General features: G+C 44.1%; 1 protein-coding gene across 3 annotated transcripts in view; it reads left to right on the top strand.

Annotated features, from left to right (window-relative positions):
• Window positions 1-3,728: 3,728 nt before the first annotated feature.
• The window catches only part of PIK3CG (phosphatidylinositol-4,5-bisphosphate 3-kinase catalytic subunit gamma), a 36,429-nt gene continuing 17,307 nt past the window's right edge, over window positions 3,729-22,850 (top strand). For 2 of the 3 annotated variants that reach the window (XM_019940602.3, XM_073809579.1), the window contains exons 1-10: window positions 3,729-3,858; window positions 5,944-7,950; window positions 11,031-11,096; window positions 11,209-11,434; window positions 12,926-13,029; window positions 15,476-15,622; window positions 17,022-17,112; window positions 18,035-18,165; window positions 19,145-19,256; window positions 20,452-20,609. In XM_019940602.3, the coding sequence (XP_019796161.1) occupies window positions 5,956-7,950; window positions 11,031-11,096; window positions 11,209-11,434; window positions 12,926-13,029; window positions 15,476-15,622; window positions 17,022-17,112; window positions 18,035-18,165; window positions 19,145-19,256; window positions 20,452-20,609 (3,030 nt within the window). In that variant the 5' untranslated portion in view covers window positions 3,729-3,858; window positions 5,944-5,955. Of the gene's footprint in view, window positions 3,859-3,928; window positions 4,225-5,943; window positions 7,951-11,030; window positions 11,097-11,208; window positions 11,435-12,925; window positions 13,030-15,475; window positions 15,623-17,021; window positions 17,113-18,034; window positions 18,166-19,144; window positions 19,257-20,451; window positions 20,610-22,850 lie in introns of those variants that run through there. The other variant, XM_033862895.2, reaches the window with a different exon arrangement.

Raw genomic sequence — 22,850 nt, 5'->3', positions numbered from 1 at the left:
TGGAGAGATATACCATGTTCTTGGATTGGAAGAATCAACATTATGAAAATGACTACACCACCTAAAGCAATCTACAGATTCAATGCAATCCCTATCAAACTACCAATGGCATTTTTCACAGAACTAGAACAAAAAATTTCACAATTTTTATAGAAACACAAAAGACCCCAAATAGCCAAAGCAATCTTAAGAAAAACGGAGCTGGAGGAATCAGGCTCCCTGACTTCAGACTATACTACAAAGCTACAGTAATCAAGACAGTATGGTACTGGCACAAAAACAGAAATACAGAACAAGATAGAAAGCCAAGAGATAAACCCATGCACATTCGGTCACCTTTTTTTTTTTTAACTAAACAAAACATTTTTATCTGGTCCATTGGAGCCTGAGTCTGGAAACACCCTTGGAGAATCATCCTACAGGGATGGCACTGACAATTGATAAAATAGCCTCTGTGTCAGAAGAGCTGCCGTATGTACAGGGTTAAAAATATCCACAGCTCAGAGTAGAAGGAGGAATATAAAGGAGGCCCAAAGGGGAGTCTAGTGCTCTTGGGTGCTTCTCCAGGTGTAAACCAACCCCCCCACAAGCCCCATGGGAAGCCAGAGGCCATAGATTTGGCCACCTGCTGCCTAGGGGCTGCAGGGCAGTGAGGCCAGGTGGCCCAGGAAGCCGGCCTCAGTCATCCTGGGGCAGACACAGAACTCAGGGCTGAGCAGCCACAGGGAGGACGCTGGGCTTCTGAGGTAGGGCGGGGCTGGGAGGGGCTACACCCTGCATGTGCCTGGACAGGGCTGGCCAAGGAGTTCTCCTGGACTCTGTTCCTCCCAGCAGAGGTCAGGTGATGCTGAGGACAAACCCCTTCACCAAGCACAGGGCTGGGCCCAGGCTCAGGTCCACCTGACCCGCTGCCACAACCCCAGCCTGGGGCATGGCTTCCATCCTGGCTGGCGCTCCAGGAATAGCAGAGTGCCCCTCCCCAGCCCTGCTTGAGCCCATGGTCACCAGGCACCTGCCTCCTGGGACACTGCTGGGACTCCAGGAACCCCTGCTTGCCTCATGAGGGCTTGGGGGGAGATGGGACCTAGGGGCAAACTGGGGAGAAAAGGCTCCTGACCTCGTGCCCCACAAAGGGGGTGGTCCCTGTTCTCACCTGGAGTTCTGGCCTCTGACCTTCCCAAGAGGGTGGTCCTTGCTCTCATCCTGGGGTCCTGGCCTCTGACCCCCCAAAAAAAGGATTGTCCCTGTTCTCACCTGGGGTCCTGGCCTGACGCCACAAGGTGCGGGGGTGGTCCCTGCTCACCTCAGGGTCCTGGCCTCTGACCCCCCAGATTTGGTTTTGTGAATGGAGCTCTTGGCTGCCTCACCCGGGCAGGAGGCCCCAGGCCATGGGAAGGGGCAGTCTTACCTTGGCCCTGGCAGTCTGAGCCAGACCTCAAGGTGGGCTGGTCAGAGGAGCTGGCACACAGCTCCCTCGAGCTAGAGGCCGCTTCGAGGTATTCTGCTTGGTGGCTGTGAGCCCCTGGGTAGGAGGGAGGGGCCGGAAGGAAGGCCCAGGAGAAGCTGCGCCATGCCGCTGGCGCTCCCGGGGTGGGGATCCTGAGATTCCGGTTCAAGCATCCTGTGTTGGGGTCTCCCTCGTAAAGTGTGTATGGGGGCAGGCAGGGTGGTCACAGTGGCCAGGGCCCATGGAGGCCAGTGACCTTGGGCGTGAATGGGGGGCTGTGGCTGCCCTCGGAGGCCGTCCAGTCACTGAGGGAGGCCTGGGCCGCCTTGCAGTGCACCAGGCGGTGGGTGATGGAGGAGCCGGCACACTGTCCTGGGTGCACAGGCTGCCACGCGTGGACACCACGTTGAAGCTGTCTGAGCAGTAGCGTTGCACGTGCAGGTAAGACTTGGGGTGCTGGTTCTCCACCACCATGATGAGCCCCACCGAGCCGTGCGTCAGGTCACCTTATCTTTGATAAAGGAGGCAAGAATATACAATGGAGAAAAGACAGCCTCTTCAATAAGTGGTGCTGGGAAAACTGGACAACTACATGTAATAGAATGAAATTAGAACACTCCCTAACACTATACATAAAAATAAACTCAAAATGGATTAGAGACCTAAATGTAAGGCCAGACACTATAAAACTCTTAGAGGAAAACACAGGCAGAACACTCTATGACATATATCACAGCAGGATCCTTTTTGACCCACCTCCTAGAGAAATGGAAATAAAAACAAACAAATGGGACCTAATGAAATGTAAAAGCTTTTGCACAGCAAAGGAAACCATAAAGAAGACGTAAAGACAACCCTCAGAATGGGAGAAAACAGTTGCAGACGAAGCAACTGACAAAGGATTCATCTCCAAAATATACAAGCAGCTCGTGCAGCTCAATATCAAACAAACAAACCAACCAACCAATACAAGTTTGGGCAGAAGACCTAAATAGACATTTCTCCAAAGAAGATATACAGATTGCCAACAAACACATGAAAGAATGCTCAACATCACTAATCATTAGAGAAATGCAAAGCAAAACTACAGTGAGGTATCACCTCACACCAGTCAGAATGGCCATCATTAAAAAATCTAGAAACAATAAATGCTGGAGAGGGTGTGGGGAAAAGGGAACCCTCTTGCACTGTTGGTGGGAATGTAAATTGATACAGCCACTATGGAGAACAGTATGGAGGTTCCTTAAAAGACTAAAAATAAGACCCAGCAATCCCACTACTGGGCATATATCCTGAGAAAACCATAATTCAAAAAGAGTCATGTACCACAGTGTTCATTGCAGCACTATTTACAATAGCCAGGGCATGGAAGCAACCTAAGTGTCCATCGACAGACGAATGGATAAAGAAGATTGGCGCATCTATACAATGGAATATTACTCAGCCATAAAAAGAAACGAAATTGAGTTATTTGTGGTGAGGTGGATGGACCTAGAGTCTGTCATACAGAGTGAAGTAAGTCAGAAAGAGAAAAAGAAATACCGTACGCTAACACAAATATATGGAATGTAAAAAAAAAAAAAAAAAGGTTTTGATGAACCTGGGGCAGGACAGGAATAAAGATGCAGACGTAGAGAATGGACTTGAGGTCACGGGGTGGGGAAGGGTAAGCTGGGATGAAATGAGAGAGTGTCATGGACATATACACACTACCAAATGTAAAATAGATAGCTAGTGGGAAGCAGCTGCATCACACGGGGAATCAGCTCGGTGCTTTGTGAGCACCTAGAGGCGTGGGTTAGGGAGGGTGGGAAGGAGATGCAAGAGGGAGGGGATATGGGGATATACGTATGCATATAGCTGATTGACTTTGTTATACAGCAGAGACTAACACAACATTGTAAAGCAATTATACTCCAATAGAGATGTTTTAAAAAAATAAAAATATAAGTAAAAATCTTCCCACCGGGCTGTTTCTCTAATATTGTGGCTATGAGGCCTTTCCTTCTACTGTGAACCAGCCAGAAAGACATTTTGTGTGTTTGTGTCTCATGAATGTATTTTTGATTTAGCTCTACATCATTTTAATTCATTTCCACTCTCACACTTTTTACAAAATTAGTTCAAAGAGTAAAAACTATATAGTCAACTTAGCTCACGTTCGTGCTGGGCTGTGTGTGCTTCAACAGGAAGTGCATTTCTGACACTTTTTAAATGAGCAATCACACGTATAATCAACTTGGTTAAAACTTCCTTCCTGGTAACTGCAACACTTCCTCTGCATCTGGATATGAAGGGAGACCCAGAAAAGCGGAAGAGTTTAGAAGCACACTGGGTAGGTTTGAATTTGTTTTGTTTTCAGAAATTAAACAAATGATCCTTCAACATCATCACCTCCGCTGCTTTATCAGGTATTGCTTCCTTCTATTTTTTGCCCTTTGTTGGGTCTGACTCGGCATAGTGACACTTCCTTCTCAGCCAGAAGATTTGTGTCTGGAACTGTTGTCGTTCATCTGATGATACTGCCACTGAATGTCTGTTTCATTGTCTAGTCCAACCCCTGTGTGTGGATATCCACAAGGTTCCGGCAATAGCTTTGCAGGTGCATCGGTCCTTTTTTGTTTTTGTTTGGGAGGAAGAGGGAGGGCACGGGGGGCTGTGTCAGCAGCCTTCACGTTCTTACAAGTGCACTCTTCGCGATTAGTGTACTGAACAGTGTTTCTAACATCTTCTCGTAAAAGGAGAAAGCTTCACAGCCTCAACCATGAAGGAAAGCAGTGAGTATTGAGTCAGCCAGTTTTCTTCTGCACCTCGTATCTTGTAAGTCTACTTGATGTCATGGAGGCAGAAGTGATTGCTGTGTATTTGCATGTTGCCTAAATTTGGACCTATTTTATTTCAAGTTAGTGCCAATATTCACATAACTTACAGTTCTCTTCTTTGTTATTATGTAAAGTAGCAAAAGAGCAAATAGTGAAGGTCTTAAGCTGTAAGAGACAGTCCTTTGGGACAGTTGATTTCATGTGTTTACTAAGTGTAACTTCATAATATTTTCAGAGAGGGACTACTGACTTTAGAAGTAAGTTTAAGCCGAGTACAGAAGTTTGGATCTAATGAAACCTGCCTTTCTTACCCTTTAATCAAACTCTCCTTTCTGGTATGTGTCAAATGCTCCACTATTTCTTAAGGAAATAAGTATATATGAGTGTCACTAACATTAGTCCTTTAAGAAGTAAATAATATTTTCTGAAACATTAATTTTTGTTTCACTAGTTGATTCTTATTTAGAACATCTTACAAAATGTTAAAGGATACTAAATAGTAAAGTCAAAATACCTTACTCATATCTCAATTTTAAGATGTTTAGCATGTCAATCCTTATTTGGAGAGTTTCTTACTGCAATAAGTCACATTTATACTTAAATGCTTTGTGAAGGTACAGTGGATAAATTGTTGAGAATAAATTGGTGAATTCTCGTTATAGAGATGAAAATATTAGAGCAAAAAGAAGTTAAATAATCGATTGGGGCCCAAAAGCAGGTCCTTCCTTCCATCCTGTGGTTTCTCCAGAGGCAGATGGGATGAACTGGTTACAAAGTTAAAATTATCTGAAATTTCATATTTGGAAAGTACAGCCCTGGGGACTCCCCTAAGATACTGCCCTAACGGAGCAGTGACAGCCACGATGCTTACACATTTCATGATTCACAGTTTTAAATATCTGCAAATGTTCTTGAGCGCAACTTCACCAATTCTGATCTTTCTGAGTTTTATCAATGAAATGACTACCTCTCCTAACAAGAAAGAAAAAAATGAAAAGAAAACAAAAACAGGAAGTTGACTAGGGAGGAGATACCTGATCCAGAAAGTTTGAAAAGGGACTGAGAGGCCAGTTGGGTAAGGTGTCTGGGTCCCCTAGGAGACAAATGAGACTAAACGAAGAGGAAATAAGTCAAAGGCCTCTTTTCAGAGGGGGGTTTTCAGCACCTCACATTGCACCTTATAAACCAGGACATGATCCTTTAACTGGATAATCTGACTCATCCATGCAATTCAGCATGCTTAACAACAATTACCACTGAGAACTACTACAGCAGGTCAGACACAGTGCGAGATCAGTGCTTTACCTCGCTCTTTTAAAATTCAATTTTCAAACGCAATGAAAGCACAGAGAATGATTATTGAATCCCCATCGACCCATGGCCCATACTCAACAAGTATATTACCTCATTTAACTGTCACCTTACTCACCCCTCTGAGGCACGGCTAACCCCATTTGACAGACAGGAAACAGGCTCAGAGATTATTTAAAGGGCTCATCCCCCAGATTCTAAGTGTTGGGGACCAGGATTCCTGGGCCCCGACTCCAAAGCCCCGGTATCCTCGTGCGCACGTCCTTGTCATTCGTCTACACCTTCTCCTTCTGCCAGCTCGCGGGAAACCATAAAGGGCAAGTACCTGCCCTGTGACCGAGCCCTCTGTTTCTCTGCTCCCAGGTCGCAGAGGGCATGGAGCTGGAGAACCATGAACAGCACGTGGTGCTGAGAGAGGACAACCGCCGCAGGCGCCGGAGGATGAAGCCACGCAGCGCGGCGGCCAGCCTGTCCTCCATGGAGCTCATCCCCATTGAGTTTGTGCTGCCCACCAGCCAGCGCAACACCAAGACCCCCGAAACGGCGCTGCTGCACGTGGCTGGCCACGGCAACGTGGAGCAGATGAAGGCCCAGGTGTGGCTGCGCGCGCTGGAGACCAGCGTGGCCGCCGACTTCTACCACCGGCTCAGCCCCGACCACTTCCTCCTGCTCTACCAGAAGAAGGGGCAGTGGTACGAGATCTACGACAAGTACCAGGTGGTGCAGACCCTGGACTGCCTGCGCTACTGGAAGGTGCTGCACCGGAGCCCCGGGCAGATCCACGTGGTGCAGAGGCTCGCGCCCTCGGAGGAGACGCTGGCCTTCCAGCGCCAGCTCACGGCCCTCATTGGCTACGACGTCACCGACGTCAGCAACGTGCACGACGACGAGCTGGAGTTCACACGCCGCCGCCTGGTGAGCCCGCGCATGGCTGAGGTGGCCGGCCGCGACACCAAGCTCTACGCCATGCACCCCTGGGTGACGTCCAAGCCCCTCCCCGAGTACCTGCTGAAGAAGATCACCAACAACTACATCTTCATTGTCATTCATCGCAGCACCACCAGCCAGACCATCAAGGTCTCAGCCGATGACACCCCGGGCACCATCCTCCAGAGCTTCTTTACCAAGATGGCCAAGAAGAAGTCCCTGATGGATATCCCTGAAAGCCAGAACGAACAGGACTTTGTGCTGCGCGTCTGTGGCCGGGATGAGTACCTGGTGGGTGAGACGCCCATCAGAAACTTCCAGTGGGTGAGGCAGTGCCTCAAGAACGGGGAAGAGATTCACCTGGTGCTTGACACTCCGCCGGACCCAGCCCTGGACGAGGTGAGGAAGGAAGAGTGGCCGCTGGTGGACGACTGCACGGGAGTCACCGGCTACCACGAGCAGCTGACCATCCACGGGAAGGACCACGAGAGCGTGTTCACCGTGTCCCTGTGGGACTGTGACCGCAAGTTCAGGGTAAAAATCAGAGGCATTGATATCCCTGTCCTGCCCCGGAACGCGGACCTCACGGTTTTTGTGGAGGCAAACATCCAGTATGGGCAGCAAGTCCTTTGCCAAAGGAGAACCAGCCCCAAACCCTTCACGGAGGAGGTGCTGTGGAATGTGTGGCTTGAGTTCAGTATCAAGATCAAAGACTTACCCAAAGGGGCTCTGCTGAACCTCCAGATCTACTGCGGCAAAGCTCCAGCTCTGTCTGGTAAGGCCTCTGCGGAGACTCCCAGTCCCGAGTCCAGAGGCAAAGCTCAGCTTCTGTATTACGTGAACCTGCTGCTCATAGACCACCGGTTCCTCCTGCGCCACGGGGAGTACGTGCTCCACATGTGGCAGCTATCCGGGAAGGCGGAAGACCATGGCAGCATCAATGCTGACAAGCTCACGTCTGCCACCAACCCGGACAAGGAGAACTCAATGTCCATCTCCATTCTTCTGGACAATTACTGTCACCCCATAGCCTTGCCTAAGCATCGGCCCACCCCTGACCCGGAAGGGGACCGGGTTCGAGCAGAAATGCCCAATCAGCTTCGGAAGCAACTAGAGGCGATCATAGCCACTGATCCCCTTAACCCTCTCACAGCCGAAGACAAAGAGTTGCTCTGGCATTTCAGATATGAAAGTCTGAAGGATCCCAAAGCGTATCCTAAGCTCTTTAGCTCAGTGAAATGGGGACAGCAAGAAATTGTGGCCAAAACGTATCAACTGTTAGCCAGAAGGGAGGTCTGGGATCAAAGTGCTTTGGATGTTGGATTAACAATGCAACTCCTGGACTGCAACTTTTCGGATGAAAACGTAAGAGCCATTGCAGTTCAGAAACTGGAGAGCTTGGAAGACGATGACGTGCTACATTACCTGCTGCAGCTGGTCCAGGTAGGGGGATGCACTCATCTCAAGGGGTTTATCTGCATATGCACAGGTGCCCCATTCAGCTGTCTTCCAATGCCCCTCGTCTAGAGAGTCACGACCAGTCAAAGGAGATCTAATGAAACTACCTCAAAAAGTAGTAAACTGTTCCACTTACTTTTTTACTGTCTTTGAGGGCTTGTTGACAAGCATTTTGATGACATTAATATTTCTGCTTTTTAGGAGAACCGTTCCTGTGGGAATACTTTGTTCTCATTTACTGTATCAATGATAGACTTGACTTATCGAATGCTCCCTTGTGCCAAGGCTGCAGGTGACCTACATGCTTTTCGTGTATTATCACATTTAACTCTCCCAACAACGATGATAGAGGTCAAGTTAATATTTGCATTTTATATATCAGGAAACTGAGGCACAGAGAGGCTAAGTAATGTGCCCAAGGTCACGTACTTTGAAAGTCAAATTCAAACCCAGGAGGTCTGACTCCTGGCCCTGCTCTTTTCACTGCGTCCCAATATCTGGCATCAACCCAGCAGTGTCAGGATAGTGTGTCCTAGAGGAAAAACGTCATACTCTCTGATTGTCTTTATCACAATTCATAGAGTAACATCTCATATCTGCATGGGACCTTGAAAGCCGCTCTCTTTAGATAGGTCTGGTACTGTGTGTCCACTGCTCTCCACATGCCTTTCCTTGGGGTCCAGAGAGACTAAATCATTTGCTAAACCCTCGACTAAATTATCAAGGGTTTCCTTAGGACGTTAAAGAAAGGAGGAAGAGTTCTCTTGCTCACGATAGCCATTCTCAAATCATATTGTGCTGCTTGACAGGAGGAAGGAAAGGACTTGGAAGGGAATTCAATTTTAGAGAGCAGAAGTGTTCATTCATGAATTCAACAGCACAGACTGAATGCTTCCTGGGTTCTGGTTGCTGGATATAGAGCAGTGATCAAAACAGGGCTGGACTCTGCCCTAGTGTAGCTTGTGGTGCATGAAGACCGACACCAAATGAGTACACATACAGGCAGATATTGAGTAACACGTTGTGACAGACACTTTGGGGAAAAGCTACAGAGTGTTATGAGAAAAGAGTCAGGGGTGCTGGGGACACTTGATTGAGACTGAGGAAGCCAGGGACAGTTCTGAGTAGGTGATGTTTGATCTGAGATGGTTAGGATTAGCCAGGCTGACTGGTGGACACCAAACTGTCTAATCATTATCTGTATTTATAGGAAGTTTCTGAAGTTTTCTGATGCGAATTTTGGATACTCTCAACTTTGAATCTTCACCTTCCCCTTAGGCAGATACTTGAAACGTTATATTTGGCCTTTGCTTTCATCTATCAAATAGAACCGATATTTTTATCTTCCATGAGTTCAGAGGCTGGCATAAACGCTACTGAAAATTTTAGAAAAATCAAAGTCTCCTCAGTTTTCTAGCTCTCCATGACAAAAAGAACATGAAACAAATTTGCACGAGATCTGTTCCAAGTCCCAAGGCGATCATGAATTATTTTCCACTGTCATTTTCACAAGTAAACTTTGCAGAGTTGGAAAATGAATAGTGTTCTTCTTGGAAATGTTTAAATGAAAGAGGTCAATAAGTAATATTAACATTGAATCTGTGGTCCTAAATTTGAAGAAGTAGTCATTTGTAAAACTATTTGAGACACTGCAGATATGGCCAAATGACTCATTCATTCCTAATTAAAATGGTCTCCTGGTTGAGATCTTCATCATCTTTACAGAAGTGAAACACAAAGAATGTCAGAAAGACTCACGTTTGGGTTAGAAACTTAACATTTCTGAAGTGACTACTGGTGGCTAACTAGCCACAGGCTCAGAATGAAGAGCTTAGCTGCAGCTACCGTGGCACCAATGAGAGCACACCTCACCTTTGAAAGCATGGGGATAACTGAAATATTATCCAGTTAGGATTGTTCTGATCATTTCCAAACTGAAAAACCAGAGTAAGGATTGGAAATCATACCCAAACGCCCCCAGTCCCTAAAACATAAAGTGGAATGGGAATATCTCTTATTTCTTAGGAAAACAGGATAGACCGTATCTATTTATAAAGGAGATACTCTGAGATATTTAATTTTAAACCTCTCTTTATGCTTATACATGACATCTACCCTATAATTTTACATGTGCATGTCTAATAATCAATTTTTGTGAGTCTTACTGCTTTTAAAATGATGAACTATTGCAGACTTGCAGAAAAGTAGAGACCGGTGTAACAAATACCCATGCACCCACCAGGATTTAATTCTTTTTTATTTTTAATTGGCTAGGCTGCAGCGGGCGGGGGTGGGGGTGGGGGGCGAGCTGGGGACAGCCACCCACCTGGGCCCTGTTCTCGGTCCAGCCCCTATTTTTCACTTGTCATTGGTTCTTTTTCCTCAGTCACAGAGCTGCCACCTATGTGACTATCTCTGTTATTAGCCAAGTGATGTGAAAACTACTACACACTGCTGAACCTGAGGAACCAGATAAAACAAGAGATTTTCAGACCAATAGCCCTGTATGCACTGCATCATGGCAGGGAGTAATGACCAGTTGCAGTAAGAACCTGGGAGGCAGCACAGTGACTTGCCAGTGAGAGGCCAACCACACAACGTGAGAAGAGAAGCTATAGGATTTTTAGGATCTCCACATCTAACAAACATTTCTCTCTCTGCATGTACAATATCCCCACTGTCTATTTTCTTTCCAACAACCTTTCTTCCCTTCCACCTTTATAGATGTGTTATAGCCATCTCCATCTTTCCCTTCTATCTTTCCAACAAATCAGGTAAGCCTTCATGGGAACAAAAGCCCTCACCTCTTCACCTCTGAAGTCATCAAAAGCACGTGATTGTGAGTCAGGAGTTCTGGCTTCCAATCCTGGTCCTTCCGCAAGTGGTTCACCCTGGCCCAAACTGTCCTTGAAAAGAAAGGATTGAACTTAAGTGACTGCTCAGATTCTCGTCGCCCTATCCATACAAACCCACTAAGGCAGAGCACCAGTTTTTCTCCCTTTCCTGTTTCCCGATTAATCAATGGAGAATGCAATCCCACAAATGCCAATGTGTTCTTCCTTTAGGCTGTGAAATTTGAACCATACCATGACAGTGCCCTTGCCAGATTTCTGCTGAAGCGTGGTTTAAGAGTAAGTACTTCCATTTTGATAAGAGCGTGACGTTTAAAAAGTTACAGAGAATTGGCTGATAGATCTAGAGCGTTAGTCGTAATAATGGCAACCTTCCTGGTTTCATCCTCAGAACAAACGAATTGGTCACTTCTTATTTTGGTTCTTGAGAAGTGAGATCGCCCAGTCCAGACACTATCAGCAGAGGTTTGCAGTGATCCTGGAAGCCTATCTGAGGGGCTGCGGCACGGCCATGCTGCACGACTTCACCCAGCAAGTCCAAGTAATTGACATGTTACAAAAGGTCACCATGGATATTAAATCGCTCTCTGCAGAAAAGTATGACGTCAGTTCCCAAGGTACGGTGGCTCTGTTCTCTTGGTTCTCTTTCCAAATGCCTTTGTCTCCAAATGCCATCGTTCCTGTGATCCTTCTTCCTTCTGGAACGCAAGTCGCACCTTCCTCAAGGTAGCCAAGGATACATTTTTTAATCTTCTGTCTTCACGGAGTCAGCAAATTTAAAGTTCCCCCTTTACAAGTTAATATTTTTTAAAACTACATATATATTTTAATGATGTACGTATGATAATAGATGTTAAACTCTTTGAAAACTTAAAACAGCATTATGCAGATGTAAGATGTATTTTTCAAGAGCAACTATGCACACACAAAAAAGATTAGTTATTTCCAAATATCTTTTCTTCCCCATCTTTCAATACATGCATCTAATTTTCAAGTCCTCAGTCTTTTAAAGTAATGAATTATTGAGAAGTTATTTTAAATTTTTTGTGTATATGTATACATATACATCATATATAGCTATATGTACATATATTTTTTTTATATATGTACTTTCTATAAAAACATACATATCACCTCCTCTGTGTTCCAATGTTGTCTTCTTATCCCTAAGAAATCCTGTCCCTCAGCCCCTGCTTTAGGAAAGTTAATCACTCTTTATCTGTATTCCCATAGGTTTTGGTTGTTACTGCATTAAATTAAACTCATTAACACATCTTTCTGGTCTGTTAAACTGTATGAGCCTTGAAGCTAGGAATTATCTCTTATTCACGTTTGTATATCTCGATCCACCACTATGGCTCATAATGGACACTCACAAGCATACTCAGCGAGTATTTTAAACTTCTGAATATTTTGACTTGCCATTTTTGCCTTTGAATCTTTTCCAATAAACCAATAATGGTCTCTTCTAAAAATAATAATGGTAATAATAATCTTGCTTTTATTTTTATTGTAAGAAAGAAAGAGCAACATTTGTACCAGCCTCCAGTCTGTCTGGTACCCAGGCAGTAATTTTATTCTTTTTTAACATCTTTATTGGGAATAGGCAGTAATTTTTAATTTATGTATTTTGCCTTCACAATTTTGAGACTATCATATTGCCTCCACACAACCTAACTTCCTCTTCTGAAAAGAATTTCCCAAACCCTAACCGAATTCCATTTAATATGGTCTTCCGATACCTGTTTCCCAAATCAGATGGCAGTTTAAAGCTTCACACGTTGGAAAGAAAACTACAGTAATTCCTTACCATTATCCATAAAGCATCCTTCTCCCTCTGACTGTCTGGGTATCCCATATATATTCAGATATTTCTGTCCCCTGTTGTAATGTGTGTACGTGGCTCTGTTGCTCCCAGGAAGCCTGACTTACCCTGCCACCCTCAATGGTTAGTTCCTCAAAGACAGAAACCTACCCCCTCTTCTTCTGTTCCTCACCCTACCAAATATATAGAATGTTGTCAATACCTGCGGCCTCAGGAAATGTTAGAGATGATATTGGTGATTTCTTGAACTCATGTAACTCTTGTGTGCATTTGACAATTACAGTTATTTCCCAACTTAAGCAAAAGCTTGAAATCCTACAGAATTTGAATCTCCCCCAAAGCTTCAGAGTTCCATATGACCCTGGACTGAAAGCAGGAGCCCTGGTGGTAGGTATCGCGTTGATGTCTCTCCCTGGTCTTTATGTCTTGACGATGGCTCTGCCTGCTTTCCTGGGCCTAGTGGATAAAAGCTGACGTTTATAGAGAGACAGGGAAGGTGGAAAGTCCCCAGATGGGCTTCCATCAAGCCCTTCCCTAATTGCTAGATACTAAAAACCTCAACACCAGGCAATCTTCCATCCATTTTGTTTTAAATCAGCTTTCTTGAGAAAACATTTGTATACAATAAAATGTATCCATTGCAAGTGTACAGTTCAAGGAGTTTTGCCAAACGTATACAACCATATCACCACAATGAAGATATAGAATATTTCCATAGAAATTTATAGAAAAAATTCTTTCATATCCCTTTGCAGTTAGTCCCTTCCTCCTTCCATCCTCCATCCCGGATGACGGATCTGTCTTCTATCGTGTAATTTTGCCCTTTCTAGAATGTCATGAAGTGGAATCATACAGTATGTAGTTTTCGTATATGGATTCTTTTACTTAGCATAATGCTCTGAAGATCCATCCATGTTGCTGTGTGTCTCAGTGATCTGTCCCTTTTTATGACTGAGTAATATTCCCTTATATGGTTATACCACAATTTGTTTTCCATTCACCTTTTGAGTAAATATTTAACAGTGAGATCGTTGGGTCAGAAGGGACGTGTGTGTTTATAAGATACTGCCAAACTGGTTTTCCATTTTATAATGGCAACCGTGCCATTTTATCTTCCCACCACAATGTGTGCAAGTTCTGATTGTTCCACATCCTAGAGAACACTTGTTATCATCAGTCTTCTTAATTTTAGCCATTCAAATGGGTATGAAGTGGTACTTCACTGTTGTTTTTATTTGCATTTCCCTAGTGATGCTGAGCATCTTTTCATGTGCTTTTGATAAGTTTCCATCTTCTTTTGAGAAGTTTCTATTCATATCTTCCATTCACTTTTAATTTAGGTTACCACCTTCTTCTTATTTACGAGTTATTTATATATTCTGGATACAAATCCTTTATCAGGCATATAGTTTACAAATATTTTCTCCCAGTCTGCGGCAGAAGGTTTTAATTCTGATTAAGTCCAATTTATCACTTTTTCTTTTATGCTTCATGAATTTCGTGGCCTAAGAAATATTTGCTTCATCCAGTAACCAGGGGTGGACCTCCACCTCCTCCACCAAGGGGTATTTGGTAACGTCCAGAGACATTTTTTGTTTTTGTTTTTGTTGTTTGCGGTACGCGGGCCTCTCACTGTTGCGGCCTCTCCCATTGTGGAGCACAGGCTCCGGACGCACAGGCTCAGCAGCCATGGCTCACGGGCCCAGCCGCTCCGCGGCATGTGGGATCCTCCCAGACCAGGACACGAACCCGTGTCCCCTGCATCGGCAGGCGGACTCTCAACCACTGCGCCACCAGGGAAGCCCGAGAGACATTTTTGATTGTTACAACCGGGAGAATGCTACTAGCATCCAGTGGGTAGAGCCCAGGGGTGCTGCTAAATATCCTACGATACACAGGACAGTCCCCGCTGCAACAAACAATTATCCAGCCCCAAATGTCAGCAGTGCCAAAGTTGAGAAACACTGCCTAATTCAATGTAGCAAATATTTTTTCCTAGAAGTTTTAATCTCACATTTAAGTCTTTGATCCATGTTTAATTTTATATACAATTAGCAGTAAACTCGCTCTCTAGCAAAAGCACACACTATCCACTGTCCTTTTGAAGTCAGAAATTGGTAGGAATAATGATATATTAATACAGCTTCAAATTGTGTTTGTTTGTTTTTTTAAAGACCACGTCACATTTTTGACCCTTGGTGAATTCACTTTCGGCTAAAACTCCTAAGATTTTCTCTTTTTGAATGAGTGGCTGCTAAACCACCTTTCTCCCACCTTGAATTTATTTCGACCTATGGGGGTTTGGGGGAGGGGACAGGCATTGTGCCGGAGTGCTAGAGTCTCATCTATTGCTGTTAAATTTCATCTTGTTGCATTTGGCCTGGAATTAGACTGCATCTGATTTTTGACAACCATTTTTAGACACTATGGTAGCAATAGAACTCTTTTTCTTTTTCAAACTAATTCTTAGAGGGAGGCCAGATATGTATAGACAAACAACAGCACAATTGCTCTTTGTTAGAGGGGACAAGAGTCCTACGGGAGGGGGGTATACAGAGGATGGGATATGCCACACCTCTTAGGCACCCCCACAGATGCTTAGGGTTCCTTGCAACACACTTTGAGAACCACTGGTTTAAGTGTTGTAACTTGCTCTCACTAGCATTTTTGGATTTGGTGAAAATGCCTTCTGCATTTTTACCCAAATCATTGAAAATCCTTTTCCAACTGGGACTTTGTCCTAGATGTTTACAGAGATGCTTTGCAAGAGGGTGTGCATCTCCACAATGTGTCTTCAATTGTGTGTGGGAAACATGTGGCTGTCTTCTTACAGATTGAAAAATGTAAAGTGATGGCCTCCAAGAAAAAGCCCCTGTGGCTTGAGTTTAAATGTGCCGACCCTACAGCTCTGTCAAATGAAACAATTGGAATTATCTTTAAACACGGCGACGATCTGCGCCAGGACATGCTGATTTTACAGGTGCGCCGCTGTTAAGGAATTTTTTTTCAGCTATCTGAAACAAGAATTCTGTACTAGATCTAAAAAAGTGCCTTCTACTGACCCTGTTCCATTCTCCTATTTTGTATGATGAACAGTGATCAAAGGTGACATAATAGAGTTTTCACTGGGGGAATATAGCCGTGGACCATTAGATACGAAATCTAGTGAGCCTCACAGTTCTGTCCATTCCTGAGGAGATGCATACCCAGCATTCCCAAATAGCCAGATGCACTTCCCTGCCCTAACCTCTTTCTTATACAACGCATTCCTAGTGTGGCAACATGGAATAGAAGCCTATTTTACCCCCAAGTATCCACTTTATTCATATCCACAGACATAGCCACACACTCTCAGATGCTCTCCTTAGATACATCACCTTTGGTACACATCCACATACACAAACTGAAGTGAATGATGTGATAGGAAGGAGGGAGAAGGTGAACAGGTAGGTGACTGCAGAATTTATGCAGTTACGTAACAAGGGCGAACAGATTACTAGAACAGAAGATGGATGGTGAAGGTATCAATGCTGATCATTTTCATATTATCTAACATAAACTTTAGCTTTGCAGATTTGTAAAGTAATATTCTCTATACCCTAGTTTAATACTGTAAAGTAACACCGTTTCTAATATTTCATGTGATTTATTTAAAATAGGCAAACCATGGAATCTAAAATATGATACAAATGAACTTATTGACAAAACAGAAATAAACTCACAGACATAGAGAACAAACTTACGGTTACCACAGGGGAAAGGGTAGGGGGGATAAATGAGGAGTTTGGGATTAACAGATACACACGACTATATATAAAATAGATTAACAACAAGGACCTACTGTACAGCACAGGGAATTCTACTCAATATCTTGTAATAACCTATAATGGAAAAGAATCTGAAAAAGAATGGGAAAAGTAATCATACCCACACTAGGGGGTTAATAAAAAGGATCAACATAAAACAGTCCTCGGTGAATGTCAGCTACCATTATCATTGCCGTTACTGTTGCCTTGGTTGTAGCCCAAGAGTGCCTTATGGATAAAAATGTGTAAAGATGTTAGAGTGGAACTTTTTCTATTGTGGTAAAATACACATAACTAGGAACATTTGAATAATAGATAAATCATGGCTAAAACCTACGCCCAGAGAAATCCAACTATTCTCTTCCCCAAGGTGCCTCTCAGGGACCGAAATTAACAGGCTCCCGAGGAAGGGAAACATTAGAGTATCAGGTTGATAAATAAAAGTACATTTGTTACTTACATATTTTATGTTCACTTCAATATTTTGTGTTACCAGAGAAGACTGTTGTTGTTTTTAACAGAGAAGAATAATACATATTTATAATGGAAACGTTTTTGTGTTTTGATGCCCAGATTCTACGAATCATGGAGTCCATTTGGGAGACTGAATCTTTGGATCTGTGCCTCCTGCCATATGGTTGCATTTCAACTGGCGACAAAATAGGTACGTGGGGACCTCAGAAGATGAATATACTGCTCGTCTTATTTTAAAAGACCGCCATCCCATGGGACTTCCCTGGCAGTCCAGTGGTTAAGACTTTGCACTTCCACTGCAGGGGGCACAGGTTCGATCCCTGGTTGAGGAACTAAGATCCCGCATGCCAAGCGGCCATCATCCCTTCAGTGTTGGCATTTAATAACAGAAAATTTACAATCATAATACATATAAAAAGGAAGAAGATGTTCCAAGGCTGGTGCATGTGACTCAGTTTAATACGGACATGTTGAAAATATATGAATGCCTGATTCAACTCCTTGTGACTGACTGTACATGGAGGTGATTTTAGTGAGAACTTGTTCCTTCCTCTTGACTTCTCCACCGCTAAATTTTCACTCTTTTCATTGCACAGTAAACTTCTCTCTCACAAATAACATTTCAAAGTAGAGGGAAAGACCTGTCACTTGTTTCACCATCCCAGACTTTACATTATCAAAGCTATTCCATACTCTCCTCTTAGGTGCTTTTACAGACATTTCACATTTTAATTTCAGTCAAACCGATTTTTAGTCAAGTTTCCAATTTGAGAAGTAGAGAACATCATTCCCATTTGACCCTGAAATTTAAAAAAGGAAAAGGCAAAGGTTGCCAAGGGAAGAAGGATGTGTTCGGCACATTAATGCTTTTGCTTATTCAAAACCAACCCTTTCCTCTTTTCATCCAGGGATAGTGAAAGCAGGTCCCACACAACTTCCCTATCCGCCTCCTTTTCTTTCTCTTCCTCCTAAGAAAACCACCAGCACAAACGTGGAAAATAACCCTGTGGTTAAGAAAGCTCTCTGCCCTCCACTCAACAAAGACACAGCCATTCCTCCTCCGGGTCAGGCACTCAGCCCCAGTTCACATCAGACTCTGCATCTTCCCGCAGGAATGATCGAGATCGTGAAAGACGCCACGACGATCGCCAAGATTCAGCAAAGCACAGTGGGCAACACGGGCGCCTTTAAAGATGAAGTGCTGAATCACTGGCTCAAAGAGAAATGCCCTATTGAAGAAAAGGTGGGCTCCTGCTTCTCCCTACTCTGAAGGCTCCTGACAAGTTATCATGATACAGCAGAATAATGACATGTTTTTAAGGGGTCTACCAGTGCCATGCCTCCTGACTCACTGGTGAAGCACCTTCCTCCTGCGCTCCTTGGGGTTTAAGCAATTTCCCCTGGTGACACAGCAGATCTGTGCAAAACAGAGGTGCTCACTCAGACCTCGCTGAGCATTTGCTTCTCCTTTGATTATCAGGCCTGCTTTGCATAAAATTTGGTTCTGGGAAATAACTTGTTAGCATTTTTTATGACCATCTATTTCTGTCGTTCAGCAGAAAAATTTAGTTACCACAGATAAACTCTTTACTACCTGGAAACACTACAGACCCTAAAAAGTAATTTATAATTTACCACTGCACCCTAATTTAAATGGTAAATTACGGATGCTCAAAATGTCACTTCCATTCCTCGGAAGTACATCCGCTGAGTCCTTCACAAGCTGTTCAGCTGCTGGTTAAAATTCTGTTGTAGAGGATTAGCACTTCTCATTTGCGTGGGTAGCAGTCTTTCGGGGAGGAAATATAATTAGTAGCATTTATTAGTCTGTTAAAATGTGGATTTGTGAACCCGTGCGTACTTTTAAGTGGTCACAAGCAAAACATATGTTCACCAACGAAGGAGGAATCATTACAGGTTCTGTGTTGGCGTTGGCAAGCGATGCATGGAAAGGCAGTGAACCCTTTGATTAAAGTACTGTTGTCCTTTGACTGTCGTTTCCTCCTCATGCTACTGTGATTCATTGTATCTTCACCTAACATGTAAGCAGAGCAATGAGCAAGTTGGCTCCTAATAGATAGAACATTAACGATATGAGGTACCACTAACTTGCTCTCTGAAAATGATTCCCAGAACAGTGTCTTTTCGGGAGTCCTTTGTAACAGACTCATGCTGCTCTTTGTAGTTGGGACACGACTAATATTTGGTTGCATTTTAACTAGTTTCAGGCAGCGGTGGAGAGGTTCGTTTATTCCTGTGCTGGCTACTGTGTGGCAACCTTTGTTCTTGGAATAGGTGACAGACACAATGACAATATTATGATCTCAGAGACAGGTGAGTTTGTTTTTGATAGAGTAATGTTTTTTGATTGTGGTAAGATATGCATAACATAAAAGTTACCCTTTTAACCAGTTTTAAGTGTGTACTCTAGTGACATTAACCGCACTCACATTGTTGTACAACCGTCACCACCATCCATCTTCAGAACTTTTTCATCTTCCCCAATGGGACCTCTGTACCCACCAAACACTAACCCCCCATCCCTGCCTTCCCCAGCACAGAGTAATTTTTAAATGGAGCTCAAGGTTGGAGCAAAGATCTAGAGGTCATTATTGTATAGCGACACAGAGGCTGTGACCACCCTACGGAGGACCCAGGAGTGAGTAACAGAAGAAGATGCAGCAAAGGAGAATTAAGAAGGACAAGCCAGACAGGAGCTAGAAAGCTAGGAAGGTGGGCGTGATCAACAGTGCCAGATGGTGCAGAGAAGCAACAAACAGAGTCACCTTTTCTTGATACCCTCCAATCTGAAGTGCCGTGCCTTCCTCACTGGGTCACTGTCCATTCTGACAGTGGTCAGTACTGGTTGCATACCATGACATTTTCCTCTAAGAAATCTGGACCAATTTAAGAGTAGAGTCTGGAAAAAACACCATATCGGGGTAAATCGCTAACTCTCTGTGGGAATCAAGAGATAATGCATTTATGGAACATTCATACGATAGAGAGCTCTGTAAATGAGAAGAGAGGAAGGGAATTGTGGTGGTGATGGTGACAGTGGTAGAAATTGACCCAAAGGAGATTCAAAATGATTTATTTCTAGCCTGCTACTCAAAAATAAAAGGTGACTGCCCCTCCCCCAAACAGAGCAAAACATCAGTCTCTCCTGAGTTACAGAAAGAGCCTAAGAGAGTCTTGGGCATAATGATGACATATAAGCCAGAGAGTTTTGGTTTATATTTGTAAGAATAATTCTGAGACAAGAATTTTTTTAATGGTGTTTGGCTGTCATTGAAAGAACACCAGAAGGATATCAAAACTACGCTTGTTTCGAAGAGTGCTTTGTGGCCACTACTACACACACCTGCTAAGACAAAATACATCACAAGCAAAGAGTAAAAATAGCTCTCCCACCCAAGATAGCTCATTTTCAGGCAACTTCAAAATATTTCAAGAAGTGAACAAACCAGGGTGTTGTTTGCAACTGCTGAGGCCAGTATAATGACGTCAGACATTTTCTTCTCTTAAGGAAATCTGTTTCATATCGACTTTGGGCACATTCTTGGGAATTACAAAAGTTTCCTGGGCATTAATAAAGAGAGAGTACCATTTGTGCTAACTCCAGACTTCCTGTTTGTGATGGGGACTTCTGGAAAGAAGACGAGTCGACACTTCCAGAAATTTCAGGTAATTGGCCTCCCTCTCGACCACCTACTGGGAACATCAACCAGATGGTGCCTGCAGCCCTCAACTCTGCCCACCCGCTTCGGGTGTGACCCACCCCCTGCCCCCAGTCGCCTCTGTTCCTTCCCCAAGTGCAAAATGATGCTTCTCGGTAAGCCCCTCTCCTAAAACCAGACAGCAAATAGAAGAATTCCATAATCAGTGAGACTGGCAAATACAGAACAGCAGGATGACACAGCCCTGAAGGACAGGGCTTTAAGGAAGAGCTCCTGGCAGGCAGGTTTAGCCTTTGAATATTTACCTAATCAGGACGTTGCCTAGAAGATGCAAATTTACGTATATTTTTCAGGACTCGCCAATGATGGTGAGCTTCTCTTGATTTTTGCTCCAGGTGTGTATTTATCAGTTACTGACACAGGAAATGCTTGCTTGTCTCTTTTTGTAGAGGAGGGTCCCTTCTCTCATTTGAAACCTCGTTAGCTCAACTACAGGTTGTCCTGAGAGCCCTGGCTTGTCCCACCTCACCTGTCCACCAGCTCCTCCACTGGTCTCCCAGCTCCCTGGGTGGGGGGCGTCCACATTCGGCTTTCTCTTTCTATTCCTTCCTGGTCTGCGTTCACTTTTGACTATCAAATGGTATTTCAAATACCCAAGGAGTAAAATGTTCACTGTTGCAAATTTAATAACTGTGAATGAACGTAACTCAGAAAAGTCGCCATTGCTACCGCAATATACCTATTTTAGAGCCATATGAACACAAAACAGATCAGTCGAGGCAACAAGTGATTACTTTACATGCACATTGGTCTCGGGCTCCCTTTAAATAGCCCCCTCCCTTAGCGCCTCTGAAACATGGTTTGATTTGTACCAGCATTTCAGGACTGACTCTTCCTCCTGCGTGTCTACTTGAGGACCATGTTAACCTTGAGAGATGACATGCGCCTTGACCTTCAGTGGAACAGGAACTGGGATGTATTGTTTTGAAACCTATCTGTGCTTGTTTGTTCTCCTGGCTGATTTTCGTTGTGGTGGTTACCACACTTCCCCTCTCACAGCTCCAGGGGTGGTTGTCAGAGAAACTGAGATCTCTGTGGCCAGATGGTCTTAGGATTTTTAGTGTGTTTTTCTGCGTAAACTCAACTGGGTTTCAGACTATTTCCAGGGATTTGACACGTTTCAGTCCTGTGTTTCTTTAAGGTTAAAAGTCACACATTGTGACAATTTCCTGGAAGAGAAAAATGGTTACATACACACACACACACACACACACACACACACACACACACACACAAACCTGGAAGAGTTTTACCATTTAAAGGGGAGGTGGGAAATACTAAATTCTCCTCTCATGGAGGTGGGGTTCATCTCCTTTGAACAAACACAGCAGCAATAGTGCCATTTGAACATTCAGGCAGACACGAGGTCTTTTTGGCCAGTGGTTTTCTCCAGAATGACTGCCCATCTGTCCTGTTGTTGACAACATTCCCATAGACCCTATAGTACCCGTGTCACTCCTAAAATCCCAGCAGTACTTTTCCTGTAGTCTTTTTTGTTGTCATTTTAAGTTTCAAAATATTCTTTAATGAAAAGATTGGGGTTTGGGGAGGCCCCCCAGAGGCCTCCCCATCTGGGCAGCTTCCGCCCAAAGCAACAACTCTTTGCAGGGAGTCTGTCCTCTCCGTCTGGGAGCATGTCTCCATCCTTTTTGTGACCAAAGCTTGTTTCTTTAGCATTTAGAACCTCTTTCACTAAAGCAACATCTAGGCAGCATGTGTACTGCCAAAAACACCCCTTGGTAAATTTTATTGTACTTATATATGTCTATGCTTTGCAGTGTTGGCATACGCTTTGATTGAATGTACGGACTTTAGCCTTAAACACAGATCAGCCCGGCACTGTAGTTGAAAGGATGGGCTTCAGAGCAGATCAGCTTGAGCTTGAATCCTGGCTCTGCTGCTTAATCGCTATGGATGTGATGCAAATTGCTTATCCTTTCAGAACCTTGGTTTCCTCATCTGTGCGGTGGGAATTCTAAGGCCCACCGCATGTGGGGGTTTTTTTAGGGATTTTTTATGTGAAATATGTAGAAAGCTTGGCCTAGTGCCTAGTCCACAGCAGGAACTCTATCAACGGAGCTTCCATCGTCATATCCATCACGGGGGTCCTCAGACTTTGAAAACCTTTAGGTTGAGAAGCCCTCTATGAAATGAGACCTCAAGCAGGTCTGTAATACATAAAACACAA

Source organism: Tursiops truncatus, chromosome 9 (assembly GCF_011762595.2).
Source record: "Tursiops truncatus isolate mTurTru1 chromosome 9, mTurTru1.mat.Y, whole genome shotgun sequence".
NCBI classification, from domain to species: domain Eukaryota; kingdom Metazoa; phylum Chordata; class Mammalia; order Artiodactyla; family Delphinidae; genus Tursiops; species Tursiops truncatus.
Note: the sequence above shows the minus strand (reverse complement) of the source record. Positions and strands in the feature narration are given on the sequence as shown.